Genomic DNA, 16,392 nt, shown 5'->3' with positions numbered 1-16,392 from the left:
CTACTAACTAACGTCCTTATCTTACATTTGGTGTATTTTTCCCCTGACCTACCCTATTATTATTTCTTAAATATATTTTTATGACAAAAGTTGTAAACTTACAAAACAATCATGCTCATGTGCAGAATTCCCATACAGCACCCCTCTATCAACATATGACACCATGGTGGCACATTTGTTATAGATTATGAGGTAATAGCATCAGATTATTACCAGGTCCATAAGCATACATTTGGCACACTTCTTCAACACTCCTACATTATCAACGCAGTACATCTTTGGCATAGATGCATGAACATTACATTATTTCTGTTAACCACAGTCCATAGGTTATCCCAGTTGTTTTTTTCCCGTGCTTCTTCACATTTCAACTATCCTGCAGTAGTGATGTATACCTGCTCTAACTCACAAAGGACACTCTTGTATTGGAACCATCAACCACAATTCTCATCTGCCTTTGGCTTTAATGTGTTATTCAGTCCCTAGATTATTCTCTAGCTTTCTGTCAATTGGCACTTACATCCCTAGGCTACCCTTTTCGGCCACATTCCCATTTATAAACCAGCTGTAATTCACTATATTGTGGTACCGTCAACTTTATACATTTCTACACTTTTACAGTAAAGCTAATTAAAACTTCTACATACTTTGAACATCAATAGTCCATCTCAGTCCTCTCTTATTTCCTTTAGGAATCCCTCACCTACCACCAGGTCTTGAAGATATTTTCCTACATTTTCTTCTAAAAGTTTTATCGTTCCTGATTTTATCTTTAGGCTTTTATTCTATTCTGATTTAATTTCTGTAGGTGTGAGATAGGGGTCCTCGTTCCTTTTTTTTTTTTTTTGGCTATGGATATCCAGTTCTTCCAGCACCATTTTTTTAATGGACTGTTCTGCCTGAGCTGGGTGGGTTTGACAGGCTTGTCAAAAATATCTTGACCCTAGATGTGAGGGTGTTTCTGAACCATCAGTTTGGTTATATTGGTCTATGTATGTGTCATATAGCAGTATCATGCTGTCTTTACCACTGTAGCTAGGTAATATGATTTAAAGTCTGGAAGTGAGAGTCCTCCAACTTTGCTTGTCCTTTTTAAGATGTTTCTGGCTATTCAGGACCACTTACTCTTCCAAATAAATTTGGTAATCATGCTTTCCATTTATTTTTAAAATGCTGGTGGAATTTTTTTCAGGATTGCACTGAATCTGTATATCAATTTGAGTAGAATTGACTTCTTAATAATATTTAGGCTTCCAATCCATGAGAATGGAACTTTCTTCCATTTATTTAGGTCTTTTAAAATTTCTTTTAACAATGAATTGTAGTTTTCTGAATACAAGTGCTTTGCACCATTGATTAAGTTTGTTCCTAAATATTTGTGTTTAATCTGTCATATTTTGTTTTCACCACTTTTTTGGCACTTTTAGTTACTTTTACTGATATAATCTTCATTTCTATACTCTCTTCTAAGCCTCTCTCTCTGTTTTATCTTCTCAGGCTGTAGCACACCCTTTAGTTGGTCTCTTGGTTACACACTCTCTCAGTTTCTGTTTTTGTGGGAATATTCTAAACTCACTTTCATTTTTGAAAGACAGTTTGGCTGGAAGTTTTTCTCTTGCAGTATCTTAAATATATCATACCACTGTCTTCTTGCCTCCATGATTTCTGATAAGAAATCAGCACTTAATCTTATTGGGTATCCCTTATATGTTATGCATTGCTTTTCTCTTGCTGCTCTCAGAATTCTCTTTGTTTTTGGCATTTGGCATTCTGATTAGTATGTGTCTTGGAGTTGGTCTATTTGGATTTTTTCAGATGGGAGTATGTTGTGCTTCTTGGACATGGATACCCATGTCCTTCAAGAGGGTTGGGAAAATTTCTACCATTATTTCTTCAACTGTTTCTTCTACCCTTTTTCCTTCTCCTTCTGGGACACCTGTGACATGTATGTTTGCACATCTCTTGCTGTCGTTTAGTTGCTGGAGACCCTGTTCAATTTTTTCCATTCTTTCCTTCACTTGTTCTTCTGTACGTTCACTTTCAGAGGTCATTTCTTCAAGCTCACCAATCCTTTCTTCTGCCTCCTCAAATCTGCTATTATATATTCCAATATATTTTTTATTTAATTTATTGCACCTTTCATTCCCATAAGATCTATTTTTCTATTATTCTTTCAAATTCTTCTTTGTGCTCATCCAGTATCTTCTTAATATCCTTAATCTCTTTAGCTATCTCATTGAATTTGTTAAGGAGATTTGTTTGAATATTTATTATTAGTTGTTTCAACTCCTTATGTCATATGGAGGCTTATCTTATTCCCTTAACTGGGCCGTATCTTCCTGTTTCTTGGTGTGGATTGTAATTTTTGTTGGTGTCTTGGCATCTGGCTTACCTGATGTATTTATTCTGAGTGCAGTTTTTCTCTTTAGGGCTTCCTGCCCTTTCTCCCTTGCTGGTTGTATAGTGGGAGCCAAGGATGTAGATGATGCTGCCAGCTGTGGAGGCTCAAGCTGCCCTCATTGCCCCAGGGACCAAAGAAGCTTCTCTCAACTTTCTCCTTTTCCAGGGATAGGCACAGAATCACAGCTGTGTATAATAATCCAAGTTGTGCAGGCCTAGACTATAGTTGCCAAGAGAGACTGATGAAGCTTCAGGCCCCTTTCTCCCTTGCCTAGGGCAGGGATAGAGCTGCAGGTGTGGGCAGCAGTCTTTGCAGTGCGGGTCCAAGATGACTGCAGTTTCCCCAGTAGACTTAAGACTATTCAGTCTGTGCCAGTTGACTATACCTGCAGTTACCTGGATAGGCTGGTGCAGGGCCCACCAGCCTCCTCCCTGCCAGAGGTGGAGCTGAAGCATAGTCTATGGCTGCAGGATGATCTGGATGAAAGAAACTGGTTCCTACCATCACTGTGATTTTCAGTCAGCTGGGCTTCCCCTCAGACTGGAGTGGAATCAATATGGTGGTCACCAGCCTCTTTCCAACCTGGACAAAGTTCAAACTTTAGCGGTTCTTAGGGTTATACTTCAGCCAGCTGAATTTATTAATCAGTAGCTGAAGTTGGTGGCCAACCATCTCCTCCTCCCCTGTTTTGGGGAAATGGAGCTTCCAATTCCAACCACAGAATAGCTCCTGGGACAGCTTATGCTGTCAAAGTAGGATGATCACTGGGTTCCATGGTATGGTCTGTATTTTCCTGCTGGTGCAGGTCCCCCCAGCTTCCTCCCTGCCAGAGGTGGGACTGGGGCCTAGGCTAGAGCTGCAATCTGACCTGGATGGAAAGAAGCCAGTCCCCACCAGTACTGTGGTTTTCAGTCCACCCCACTTCCCTTCATGACTGGTGTGGAGGTAAGATGGCGGCTCCTGGCCTCTTTCCTGCTTGGACAGTTTCAAATTTCAGTTGCTCCCAGGATTATCCTCTAGCACATGAACCCACTAATCGGCAGCTGAAGGTGGTGACCAATTGTCCCTTAGTCCCCTATTTTTGGGAAGTGGAGCTTCCAATTCCAGCCACAGAACTTCTACTGAGGTGACTTGTGACTCCAGTGGAGGATAGGCACCAGCCTCTGGGGCATGGAGCCTCTACTTATGAGTCTTCTCTGCAGATGGGCAGTCTCCTCCTTCTATTCCTTCAAGGATGTGGCAGGATGCTCTTCTGGTCTCCTGGAGCCCCCAAACAGGTGCTTCAGCGAGCTCCAGAGAGCTCTGGGTGTTTACTAACAGCCCTGTAGCAGGAGCTGACTCTAGGAGCTCCTTATCCTGCCATCATCTTGCTGGGTGTTTACCTCCTTTGGTTCTCATTACTGGATTTTTAATTAATTGTCTCTTTGGAAAAAAAATCTGTGATTTTATGTTCTTTGGAGACTGGGAGAAGTAAAAATATTTTTCTAAAATTCACCCAGTTCTCATTTCTCTTCTTATTAGAGAACAAGTCACATCTAATTTCTAGTTTGGGGCTGAGATTGGAAACTCAACTTCTACAGGTCTGAGCGTTCTTCTCTGAAAAGGAGAACAAGTACAAGGATGAAAGGAAATTGCCTTCTCCCTATTTTTTTTTTTTCTTCTCTATTCCTTTCCATTCCTACTCTAATTCCCTTTGTGTTTCAGAAATCAAAGATGAATAGGACACCTCCATTTGGAGGGGAAGGTGGTGCTTCATATTAAGAGATTGGACCAACCGTGAGATTTCATTTGATGATCCCTGAAACCTTCTTGTTAAGGAAGCATTTAGAGACATAATCACATGCCTCATATGTAAACATACTTAGTTCTACTGTTTATTGGTACTTTGAAACTGAATAAACACAAAAGGATGACTTAGAAACAAGCTGGGAGAAGAAAGTGTGGTGTTTAAATGCGTATCACTTATGCATAATTGATTCCTTAAAAGGTTAAATATCGTTGCACATTGTTGATAGTGATATATCCACGATGGGTTCGTAATCCTTATAACAGTGGATTTGTTTTACCTAATTCTAAAGTAAATGTCATGTTTCTTTTCTGGGGATTCCAGCACTAGTATTCAGCAAAGCATGTGTTTCCACGTAGACAGCCGGACAAGAAGAACTGCTCTTTCCCCAAAAGGGAAACTATTCATATAGCCAGTACACTGAGCTTTATGGGGTGCCAGCTGCCACTGACTTCTCCTTGGAACTGAAATGCAGTTGCATATGAGGACAAGTCCTAAATATAAATTTAAAAAGCCAAATACATTCCCTTTTTTTGCTTTGTTTTTGTAGTATATTTGCAGGAAGGATTAACTACCCCAAACACCCCATAATTCTTAACTGAAACACACAGATCAGGCAACTTGGTGAATTAAGTAGCTCCTTTTCAGAAGTTTATGTTGCTTTGAAGGATTAGTTCTTTCTTATGACTGTCAATGATTATAAAGATGCCAATGGAATTAATGAAAATAGCGAATTACTATGGTATATGCAGAATGAAATACCATAATATATAACTTAAAAATCAGAAAAAAACCTAGGCAATATGCTGCATGAGGATACATGTAAAAACTATAAAAATAGGTGTAATTAATACATAAATTCAAGTAATGGGCTTCTTTGAGGAAGGAGGGAAATACAGCTTCTGTAGTGCACACAGGAATAATGTCCAGATGAATGGTTTTTGGATATTTATTGTTGTTTTTAAATATTGTTATATGATCTTTTTTAGGCAATTTATATTTCTTAATTCTAAAAAAGGCAGTGAAAAGATAAAACATGAAGATGACAAGGCACAGATTATGTTGGTCAAAATCCAATATTATCTATTAACTAATTATGATAAAATCAAATATATTAATCTCAGGTTGAAGGATATATTTTCATATTGTGCTTTTAAAAAAATATTTAATATCTGCCAAGTATAAAACTCAACTAAAACATAAGTCCCAAGAAAGGTTGAAAGTAAATAGACATACCAACTATACTAGAGATATACCAGACAAATGGTAACAAGATAAAACTCTAGTAATATAGCTATATAAATAATGGACAAAGTGGACTTTAGGACAAAAATGCAATGTTAGTTATCCTCAGTTTCTCCAATTCGTGTCGCCCCATTCATCCTCTGAACTCACTCCATTTGGCATCTGCTCCCAACATTCCAGGACTTTTGATAAGCCCTCTCCATCTATTTTTGTCCTATTTCTAGCTAACTGTTTTCAAAGCCTAAAGTCTTTAATCTCTGAATTGTGATGGTTCTTATTACCTGTACACCACTAATTTGGTATTTATCTTATGGTGGGCTTTCATGTTCCTGATATTCATGTATTTATTTAACTGAACGGTAATAGCCTAGAGTTAGAGAATATGCCTTATTTTTCTTGGAACACCCCCTGTCCCCTCCCCCCAGGACGTGCCATCTGGTAGAACCATGCCAGACAGTAGAAAGTCAGTGAACATGGTGACTGAAAGAAAGCTTCTGAAAGCACTCCAAAAGCTCTTTCGGGATGTTTCCCTTGGTTGATGCCTTGTGTTCATATTTTCAAAGTTTTAAAATGGAGAGAGGAAGAGACCATTGCTAAAGAGTGACCCAAAGCTGTGCAAAATTAGTTAGAGTAAGACCACACCCCCACTGCCTGGCAGAGGATGACCCTTTCTGGACCCAGCTGGGAACCCCTGCTGGTTCATCACTGTGATCTTTAAGGGCAGAGACCTCGTCTAACCAACTCTTTGCTTCCCACATCTGGGACAGCGTCTGAAACTTAATATATAGTCCATAAAGGCTTCTGAGAAGTTTGAGAGGGTTAAACACTTGTCTGAGATCACCTAGTTCACTCCTATCGCTTCAAGACAAAGTGCCCCTGAGTGTGGGTCTCCAGCTGGGATCGATGCAGAGTTAGCATCCTGGTACACGGGCTTAGGGGCTGATGGAAACAAGGCTGAGTAAAGTGGGCTTGGCACTGCCTGCTGATGGTGGACTGTGCTTGGGCATGTGCAACACAAGTTTGAAAGGAGGTGGGCAAGCTTGCTGGCCATGAGCACGTAGCTGCAGTCCCTCCTTTCTCATGGCTTGCTGGACAGACTGTCTGCTGCAAGCCTCATTTAAGCATGCTATTTTTGAATACCTAAAACACATGGTACAAAACTCAAAGGAGATCATAGGGCATACATGTAAGATGAGGTTTTCCACCTCTAGCCAGAGTGCCTTTCTCTAGAGATTACCACAGTTACCAGTCACTACATTTATCTTAGGTATTATGAAAAACATTTCATATGTGGGCATATAGATACATATTATCTCTAGCATTGTCTGTCTAGCATGGAGTAAGTGAATGAATAGTTTAATAACAGTCTTGAGACAATTTTGAACCTAAAAGTTACCTGTCAACAGGTTTTATAAATATCTTATTTTAGGTCAAAAGTGACAACCTATTGATAACCTGGGTGAGTTCCATTCTATACAGTCTCTTCTAGAGGGCATAGCAGTAATCCCTCTTTACCTTGTTCTTTATGACCTTTCTTCTCTTCCCTATTTCATTTCCTCATTTGCTGCCTTCCTGTAGTCATCCGCCAAGTAAACTTCTTACATTCAAATCCTGGTCTCAAGATCTGTTTTTGGGGTTATCAGAAGTAAGGAAACTAAGCTGTGGAGTGCTTGTTCAAGTTCACCAATACATTGTGACTGACTCAGCATATGAACGTTCATCTATGCTCAAAAGCATAATACCTTACTACCGTCTAGACGGTAAATGTCTCAAAGTCAGGTCGGTGAATATTACGTTGCCTTTACAGTGTGTTTTCAAAATGCAACAAGAAGTCAGAGCTTAACACTTCTGCTAATCAATGCCATTTTATATTTTGGAATGTCTTTTTCCCCACATCAGAATGTACATTTTAGGCAATCTTGGCTAAGCATATGTGCTCATAATTTTCCCTGTAATTATGATGTAAAGAAAAGTTTCTTGCTTGTTGGGTTGCTGAGTGTCTTCTCGTTGTCATTCTGCAGATAGTAACTTCATCCTCGCCAATGCCCAGGTGGCGAAGGGTTTTCCCATAGTCTACTGTTCCGATGGCTTCTGTGAGCTCGCTGGATTTGCGCGAACTGAAGTCATGCAGAAGAGTTGCAGCTGCAAGTTCTTATTTGGTGTTGAAACCAATGAGCAACTGATGCTTCAGATAGAAAAGTCCTTGGAAGAAAAAACGGAATTCAAAGGGGAAATTATGTTCTACAAGAAAAATGGTGAGTTGACTTTCTTTGGTGCTCATTGGAGAGTTGCGAAAGGTTGCCTTCTTTCAACTTGACAGTTGCTCCTAATTCCCATCAAGGCTTAATGGTGTTTCACATAAATACAGTCAGTTCTGGAAGTTCCACAAATAACTTCAACCATGAACTTCTTTTAGCCATTCCTAGCAAATCCTGCCAGGAAATTTAACATTAGAATGATAATTGTTCAATGTCAATATATTAACTGAGTTAATATATGTTCAAAAAAAAGGTGTATTACTATTATATTATGGTCATTCCTACAATATATTTTAAATACAATCGTTGCAAATATATTAGCATATGACCTTTTAGCCAGAGATATTTTTCCAAATTTTATGCCTTTCGAAAACACATCCCAACCTCAATAATTAAGGACAGAGATCCAGAGCTTCACTCTGAAAAGGAAATTAATTTAAAAGCATCAGCAGATGCATTTTCTCTTTTGGTTCCCTGGGCACAGAGCCTTTGTCACTACTCTCTTAAGTCACAAAGACTAAGCAGGAGACACAGTGTCTCGTGGTGTGAGTAAATTTGCCTGGACTCAAAACTGCCATTGAGAAAAGACCAAGCACTTTCACATGGTTAGTTTTATGGTGCTCTACTAGATGGAAGAGGATCTAAGGATGGGTATGGCATCGGCATTGCTTGCACCCTGTATCAGAATAGATATCACTAGTCCAAGAGCACTGTTAGTTGGGGTGAATCCAAGAGGCAGTATTTTGAGGAAAGCCTAAATCAAAAGTTAGGACATACCTTCCTTTCCTCAGTGCCTAAGAGTCTCCCTCTTTCTTTAATAGCTTTTCTTCTTCCTTTTAGAAACAGAGTGCTGAGTTTTAGTTGGGCTCATTGCTACCATGCTAGAGATTGCATTTCCTGCCCTCCTTAGTAGTTAAGTGGGCAGATGCCTAAGTTTCAGGCTAGTGATAGTGAGATGGGCTGATTTATGCAACTTCCAAAGCAAATCCCTGAAAAATGAAATTTTTTGTCCTGTCACTTCTTTCCTTCCATTGTCCCTAGGATCATAATATTAAGGCCAGGCTGGTGAGCTGGCTTTGACCATTAGACAATCAAGAGTACTGTAGGAGAATGCAGAGCAACAAGGTAGAAGGAAACTAGCTATTGGGGCATAGCCACCTTCCACTCTAAGTGAAATAAAAGAGTAAGAGAAATGCATTCCTGTCCAAAAGTCTCTCACTATATTTCGGTGATTTTTTGTTACAACATTTGGCTTGTTCTCTAAGGCAGGTTTTCTCAGCACTATGGTTACTTTGGCTCAGGTAATTCTTTGTCACAGGAGGCTGCCCTGTGCATTTTAGGTGATTAGAAGCCAGTAATACACACATACACATAGTTGTGACAACTAAAAATATCTCCAGGTATTGCCCAATATCCGCTGGAGAGCAAAATTACTTCTGGTTGAGAACAACCACTCTTGCTAATAGAGTGGCAAGTCTCATCTTCGTTCCTGGAATATTTTAGCAAAAGCAGATGCTAGTTTGCTAGGATCATGAGCTGTAGGCAATATGATTTCTCAAGTCTAATTCAGAGGTCTGAGTATCCACAAAATTCTGTAGGCTCTGTTTCAAATAATAATTTTATCTGTATGTAATAGAATGTCCAAATGTAGTGATTGAAACAATAAAAACACAGACTTTAGGGGAATTGGTTCTAGACCTTGTTAATTCAGTGGTATATTTTCATAATCAAAGACCCATGTGCTTTCTAAGTTCCCACTCTGACATCCTCAATATATGCTCTTTAAAAAATATATTAGGGAAGGTTGTGTGTGTGTGTTAGGGAAATGGCTTTATCAGCAACCAAGAGTATACGGCATATGCCATGGGACCTCTCCACCTTGTAGCTCCATGAACTACCCACTTTGAGTTCATCCCCTATTCCCATAGCCATATCTTACTCCCAGGACTTAGTGCTGGAGTCAATGTCACGATGAGAGAAAGGGCCCTCCAAATAGGAACTGCATTCCTGTTTATAAGTTATTTGTCCTCAGAAGGCATCTCTTGATCATGTGGCTTCTGGACATATAGTAGCCATGAAGCACTGAAGAACATCCTTCAGGGATAGGATATTCCTTTTACACCAGGAACACAGCCCAGACTATTGTGTCCTTCCCAGGGTCAATAGACAAGGCAAGTCCTCCTTAGCAAATGTGGTAAAATGAAAGGTTCCCAGTGCTATCTACTTCTACCATAATCATTGAAAAGAGGGCCTGAGATAAAAGACAATGGAGGATGTCACTGAGAATGCAGAGTGGTAGGCAGTGATAAAACTGCCATCTGGTGGAACAAAGGGAAGAGGGAAATCCTTTGTCTGAAATATTCGCTGACTGCAGACTTGTCCTTCGTAAGACAGGCACCTTGTATAGCAAACTCCAAATCCATTTGCCGGTCTTCCTTTTTAAGTCTCATCAAAATATTCCAAATGTGGTGCCCCTGAGAAAGGTCTAGGCCAAGGAGAAGGATCTGGATATGAAGCCCAAAGGTTGGAGACTTTGGAGGACAGATAAGTAGAAGGCCTAGAGCACAGGGCGGGAGTCAATATGCAAAGGATTTTCTGTGCCCATTGTGATTTTTTAATAAGATGTCTGCAGCCCTGGACCCATGGGGGTGAGGGTCATTAAAGGCCGTGATCCCTTCTGAGCTTGTCACCATTGGGAATTGTCTGACGTTCAGAGCAAAGTAATTGATCCAGTTACAAGTGACTGAAACTTGCCCTCTACCCTATGCTAATCATGCCATATTATAGCTATTTATATAAATGTCTGTCATTTGTGTCATTTGTGTCATTTGTGAGCCTTTGAAGGCACAGGCTATGCATTAATTATTTCCACATCCCCCATGCCTGAAGCATTGCCCATCAATTCGTAGTTTCTCCATAAATGCTTGCTGAACGGAATCGAAATCGATTATTAGAGAGACCTATGGATACTTTACAAAATGGCCGGATTTCTGATTTTTCAAAAATAAGCTTATGACTTCAAGGGCCCGCTTTCCTTCCCTCAAGGGTCACTTTCTTTAGTATGTTTTAGAAAGTGGGTGCTTGTCTCTCATCCTCTCCAGAGACCTGTCGGCGTTCTGTGGTTGAGCTGCTCCGCTAACTGGCTCCTTACTGCTGCTACTGCTCCCGGGAGATGGTGGAAGTGGTGGGAGAAAAGGCTGCCCTTCCTCTCCCACCCGGGCCTGCAATTCCAATAGCCTGACCCAAGGCAGGCAACGTGGAACAGGCTATACTAAAGGGTCAAGACACCTTATCATAGTTATCATGAAGGAAGCCGCACTGAGATCACGAGGCCAAATATGCCTGTCACTGAGGCCAAGGAAAACTACAGTGGGAAATCCTTCACTGGCATTTCCCAGAGCCCCACTGCTAGCCTCTCTTCAAGTCTTGATGTCTGCTCTCCTTTCCTTTTACTCCACCTTGAAGGGAGTCCTTGCTTCAGTTCTTTCCAGGATGGATAGCCCCACCCTCTTTAGGGAAACGTCTTTCTCTACCCACCCAGTTTGTTCTCCCTCAGACATCATTTCCCTTTGCTGACCACAGCAAAGTGTGGGGCACAGATTCTACAGCAGAGCTCAACCCCACATAAAACCGTGATGGGATTTGGAAGAAGAGTCTGCATGGGTCCTATTTCTCATCTCTGCTCCGGTAGGATGTGAATTTATGCCCCCTTCTCTCTGTGCTCTTCTGGTCTCCTCTAGGAGACTCACTGAGAATATACACATAGAATCATGTACATACACAGACATCCTAAAATCCAGAATGATTATAAAATTCAGTATAGTCTTTAAAAGTCAGTAATACTGGAATAATAAAAACAGCTAATACTTTTTATAACACTTACGTACTCTAGAAACTGTTCCAAGCTCTTTCCTTTTAGTTATATCAGCCCCTTTAATCATAGAATAATCCTAAATGGAAGATACTCTAATTGTCATATAGATGAGAAAACCAATATAGAGAACACATTTTTAAAATTAAACAATAATTATGAAGACAAATAGTTTCACAGGTAATATAATATGCAAATTGTTCTCTGTCCAAAATGAAGATAATAATATTTTACATTTTCTTTGCTCAGGAGCTAGTTAATATTTCCCATTTCTTGTTCTTCTTCTAAACACCAAGTCCAGGATCTACCTATATATCAGAAATGAGTAGCATTAGGGTCTTTTCAAAGATCAGTCCCTTACTGACATACAACAGGCATTAACAGGGATGTTCTGGGAAAACAAAATAGATTATCACCTAATTAAGGGTAACCATTTTATAAATTCTGTGCTTGTCTACTCATTTTTTAATACCTCAAACATATACAGTTGTGTCTTCCTCATTTTCTCACACATAGCACACTTTACACACTTCTGTCCTTTGCAAAAGAATATATATCTTATAGGAAAATATACTAAAGACCATTCATTCTTTTTTAAAAGCTGCATAGTATTACATTTTATGGATTTACTATAGCTGATTCAACCAGTCCCCTACTGATGGACATTTATTTTCCCTCTAAAATGTGGTTTGTTTTCTGTTCTTTCTTTCTACTTAGTATCCTTTTTGGTATTTAGGAAACTTTTGCATATTGTTCTAAAAGTTATCTTTTATGTAAGATTTTTAACCTTTATATAATACTTAAAGTCTCAACTTTTAAAGATACTGTCTTGCTTTCCTACTTTGAGCAATGCTGAAATTGGTTAGGAGCCGTTTCTTTGTCCTTTCCCTCTCCCAGAACTAATTTAAAGTAACATTCTTTGGTATCAGTTAATACCTGTATGGCAATCAGCAAGATTGTTCTTTTTCCCCCAGATTCTCTCTTCACTTCCCTTCCACCTTTTTGATAGGTGTATTTACATTTTCAGAGCACATAACAATTACATGTATTCTGCTATTCTTATAGCCCATCATTTAATCATACTTCTATGATGACCATGCTTAATGATCACCATCAGACCTTTCCTAAAGCTTCTCCAATAATTTATTCATTGTCTGAAGCTTGTTTTCTGGCCTATTTCTCAGAAGGGCTCATGAAAGCAGTATTCCCTGAGCTTTTGCATGTTCATAATAATATGCCAGTGATCCTTATACTTTTTATATCGGTTTGACTGAAAGAAACTTTTGGCTTTCATTTTATTCATTTGAATAGCTCCTTTATGTTATATCCTTGTGTACAGGTGTACAGAATTCATTTATTCTAAAAGAACTGCTTATTAAGTGACTTAGTGTTTTGTCCTAGACATTCAATGATTTTATTTCATTTTATTTCATTCCAATAGACAAGAGGTTGGCAATTTTTTTTTTTTTTAGTAAAAGATCATATAGTAAATATTTTACATTTTGTGGACTATCTGGTCTCCATTGCAACCAATCATCTCTGTCATTGTAGCATAAAAATAGTCATAAGCAATACATAAATGAATGGCTGTGGCTGTATTCTAATAAAATTTTACTTACATACAGGAGGTAGACTGGATTTGGTGTTTGAGTCATAGATTGCTGACTCCTGGTATAAAATATTTGGGTCTTTTTTTCCCCATATACATGATGTATCCTTCAGTCTTTAAGTTTAAGTTCTCTTTTATTTCAGAAATTTTTCTTGAATTATAATTATCGTTATTTTTCTGTTTCATTGTATTGATTTTCTTCTTTGAGGACACATTATATCCATGCTGGACCTACTTTGTCTGTCCTCTATAGCTATCACTTCTTTTCTCTTTGTTCATTTCTGATTTTTTTTTTTCATCCTCTCGATTTCTTTCCTTGATTCCTCTATTTCTTTACTCTGCTTCAATGGTACATGTTCACACTTCTGTTACTTCTATCTGAGATTGTGCTTTATCTTTCATTTATACTTCCCCTTGATGTCTGTTAACTGATATTATTTTAATAAAATTTTAGTGAAACATATCATTCATACATGAACACATGTAAACATTTAAGTGTATAGTAAAATTTGTGAATTTACTAAACAAACATGCACATCATCATACATCTCCCCATCACAACACCTTGCATTGCTGTGATGTATTTCTTACAAACTATGAAAGAGCTTTGTCCAAATATTACTATTAACCATAAGCCTTATATTACATTTGTTGTATTTTTCCCCCAACCTGAATGTAAACTTTGAATGGATCATACAAAACATGGGACTGTTTAACACAGGAAATCCAATGGTGGTTGATGACTGTGATTAACAGAACAAATATGAGAACATTTTATCATGAACAGTAACAAATATGCAATACTAATATAGGGTGTTAATAGCTGATACTTTATCTGTCATTATTTTGCTTACCCATACAGTTTCCAACCCTTTCTAGATCAATTTATGCTGGTTTTTTCCAGAGGTTATATGGTTTTCTTAATTATTTTTCACTCATTTTGAAAGATTTGTTTTTTTGTGTGCTTTATGGAAATATTTTGGATGTGTCTTCATTTTCTGTATGTACATTATTCAGATAAATATTATCATTATCTTCTCTTTCATCTTCTTCTATTGCCATGTTTTAAAGTGATGAGTTTTCCTTTGTTTTTAGTAAATTAAAGGAAATGTAGATGTGTTAGGAAAGCTTTCCTAAAGCTATGGCTCTAAGGGTCTGCTATTACCACAAAGTATTTTTTTAATGGCTTCTCTGTATAGCTACATCCCTGGTACTTTCTGAGATAAGTTTCATCTGGGTCTTTCCCACCTTGGTACCTGAATTTTCTCCTTTTTCAACCCTGATCTCACAGCTCTGATCAAGTGGGCTTCTAGTTCCAGCAGCTTCTCCTCAGTAGAGAGCTCCTTCTTTCCACGACAGAATGCCTGCTGGGTTTTCTGAGAGCCCTGATGGCTCAGGCAGCCCCAACACCATCCAATTTTTCTGTAGTCCCATTGTACTAACCTTCAGCTTTGATACAGTGAAACTGTTCCAGTTTTAATTGGTTTTCAGATCTACCTGCTGAATTCTCCATTCTGATGGAGTTCCTTCTTTTGGGGTTGGTACTTGTTGGTGATTTATGAGATCTCAAGCTCCTTTTCCTCATCTTCTATCCAAACCCTGTTTCTGAAAGGCTTCTTAGTTGGTTTTGCCTAATCATCTTTTATTTTGGGCCTTACGGGGACATACTGTCACATAGCTTTTCAAGATCTGTTCTGTAGGTGTCTGATTTTGCAATCTTAGTTACTTTAATTTTGTGAAAGGATTGGAATGTTTCAAAAACCAAAACTCCACTGCCACTGCTGGGCATTAGTGTTGTGTTTCATGCGGTCTCTCCAGATATTGTAAATCTCTCCGGGCATATTAGCCTAGTCTCTGGGAGGCTTCTTCTCCTTCTGCTTTTCTCCGCAGATTGCCGTTTGCATGGCTGGGGTGCGGAGGCCTTATCTGAACTTACGGCATCGTGTGGAGAGGGCACCTCTGATCTCTTGCTTGTCCATTGATCATGCGTGGGCCATGGGGCTTCCCTTCGTGACATTTACAGTTTTAAAACTGGTGGTGCTCCTTGAATGACTCTGCCTTCACTTATTTCTTGCATTCATTGCAGATACCTCTTAATTTTTGCCTTCTCTTTCATTATGCCCCTAGTCCAGCCATTAATTATTTATTACCTACCCTTCTCATCCTTTCCCTGGGGAGGATAACAGCTATTTTAGGTGAACCAATGCCATCTCCCATACATCGAAGCAAAGGGGGTCTCTGTTAAGTAAACTCAGGTATCCCTTTTGAAATAATTCTGCAAAAATAGACCTTCACTCCATGTTGGGTACTGGCAAGCAGTTTTCCTCAAAATTCTCAAATAGAGAGGAAGAAAGAGCTCTTTTTGCCTTCAGCGAAACTATCCAACACAACTGCTCCCTGCTTGAGGTCTGTGAAGCCTCAGAGTGGGTAGTTGATCTCTGTTCTCCCTTATTCTTTCTCCTTTTTAAAATTCTCACATTCCCTGAAGCTGGAAAGGATGAAGTTTGTCCTGTGATATTTGCTGTCTTCCTGACTCCAACTACTCGACTAAATTTTAAGGTTAGACAATCCTGTCTTCCCTAAATCACAGAAGACTTACACGATTTGATCTACCAGTCCCAACCTCCATATAATTAACTTGCAAACCCATTTTCTTTACTACGTATGTCCAGTACTAGCCTTTTCCTGTCCTTGGAGAGGAACACCATGGCTTGGACTCAAGAAGGAGAAAAGTTACAAGAGAACAAAGACTTAGGGAGGACATGGAATGATGTAGTTCCTATTGTGAAAATTATCCTGATTACATTCCCCGAAAATAGATTATGAGTTAAGTCACTTGCCCAAGATTGTAAACTAGTAAATAAAGAAACCACCATGTACCAACACGCCCAATGTGCCATGACCCCTAGGTACTTGCTCTTAAGCCACTGGTTCTCAGTGGAGCAGGTACCACTTCTCAGGATCATTTTGCAAATCTCTGCGAGTGTTTTGCTTGACACAGTGTTTAGAGAGGTACTATTGTCATTTAACAGGCAGGCTTCAGGGATGTTAAATATCCTGTAATGTTTGAGACAGTCAAACAGACAATGAAGAATTGTCCTGCCTCTGGCATGATTTTCTAATGCCCTATGGGACTTTCAAGAATCTAAAACACCATTTTCTCATTACTTGTACGTAGAGTTTAACTCCATAAACATGAAGTGTCTTTTGGAAGGGTTGATT

The 16,392-nt window shown here is 39.1% G+C and overlaps 1 protein-coding gene across 1 annotated transcript in view; it reads left to right on the top strand.

Moving 5' to 3' along the window:
• KCNH8 (potassium voltage-gated channel subfamily H member 8) overlaps positions 1 to 16,392 on the top strand; it is a 407,588-nt gene that overhangs the window by 117,312 nt on the left and 273,884 nt on the right. The window contains exon 2 of the mRNA XM_058290622.2: positions 7,454 to 7,687. Coding sequence (XP_058146605.1) covers positions 7,454 to 7,687 — 234 coding nt within the window. The remainder of the gene's footprint in view (positions 1 to 7,453; positions 7,688 to 16,392) is intronic.

Source organism: Dasypus novemcinctus, chromosome 31, assembly GCF_030445035.2.
Source record: "Dasypus novemcinctus isolate mDasNov1 chromosome 31, mDasNov1.1.hap2, whole genome shotgun sequence".
Classification (NCBI taxonomy): Eukaryota; Metazoa; Chordata; class Mammalia; order Cingulata; family Dasypodidae; genus Dasypus; species Dasypus novemcinctus.
Note: the sequence above shows the minus strand (reverse complement) of the source record. Positions and strands in the feature narration are given on the sequence as shown.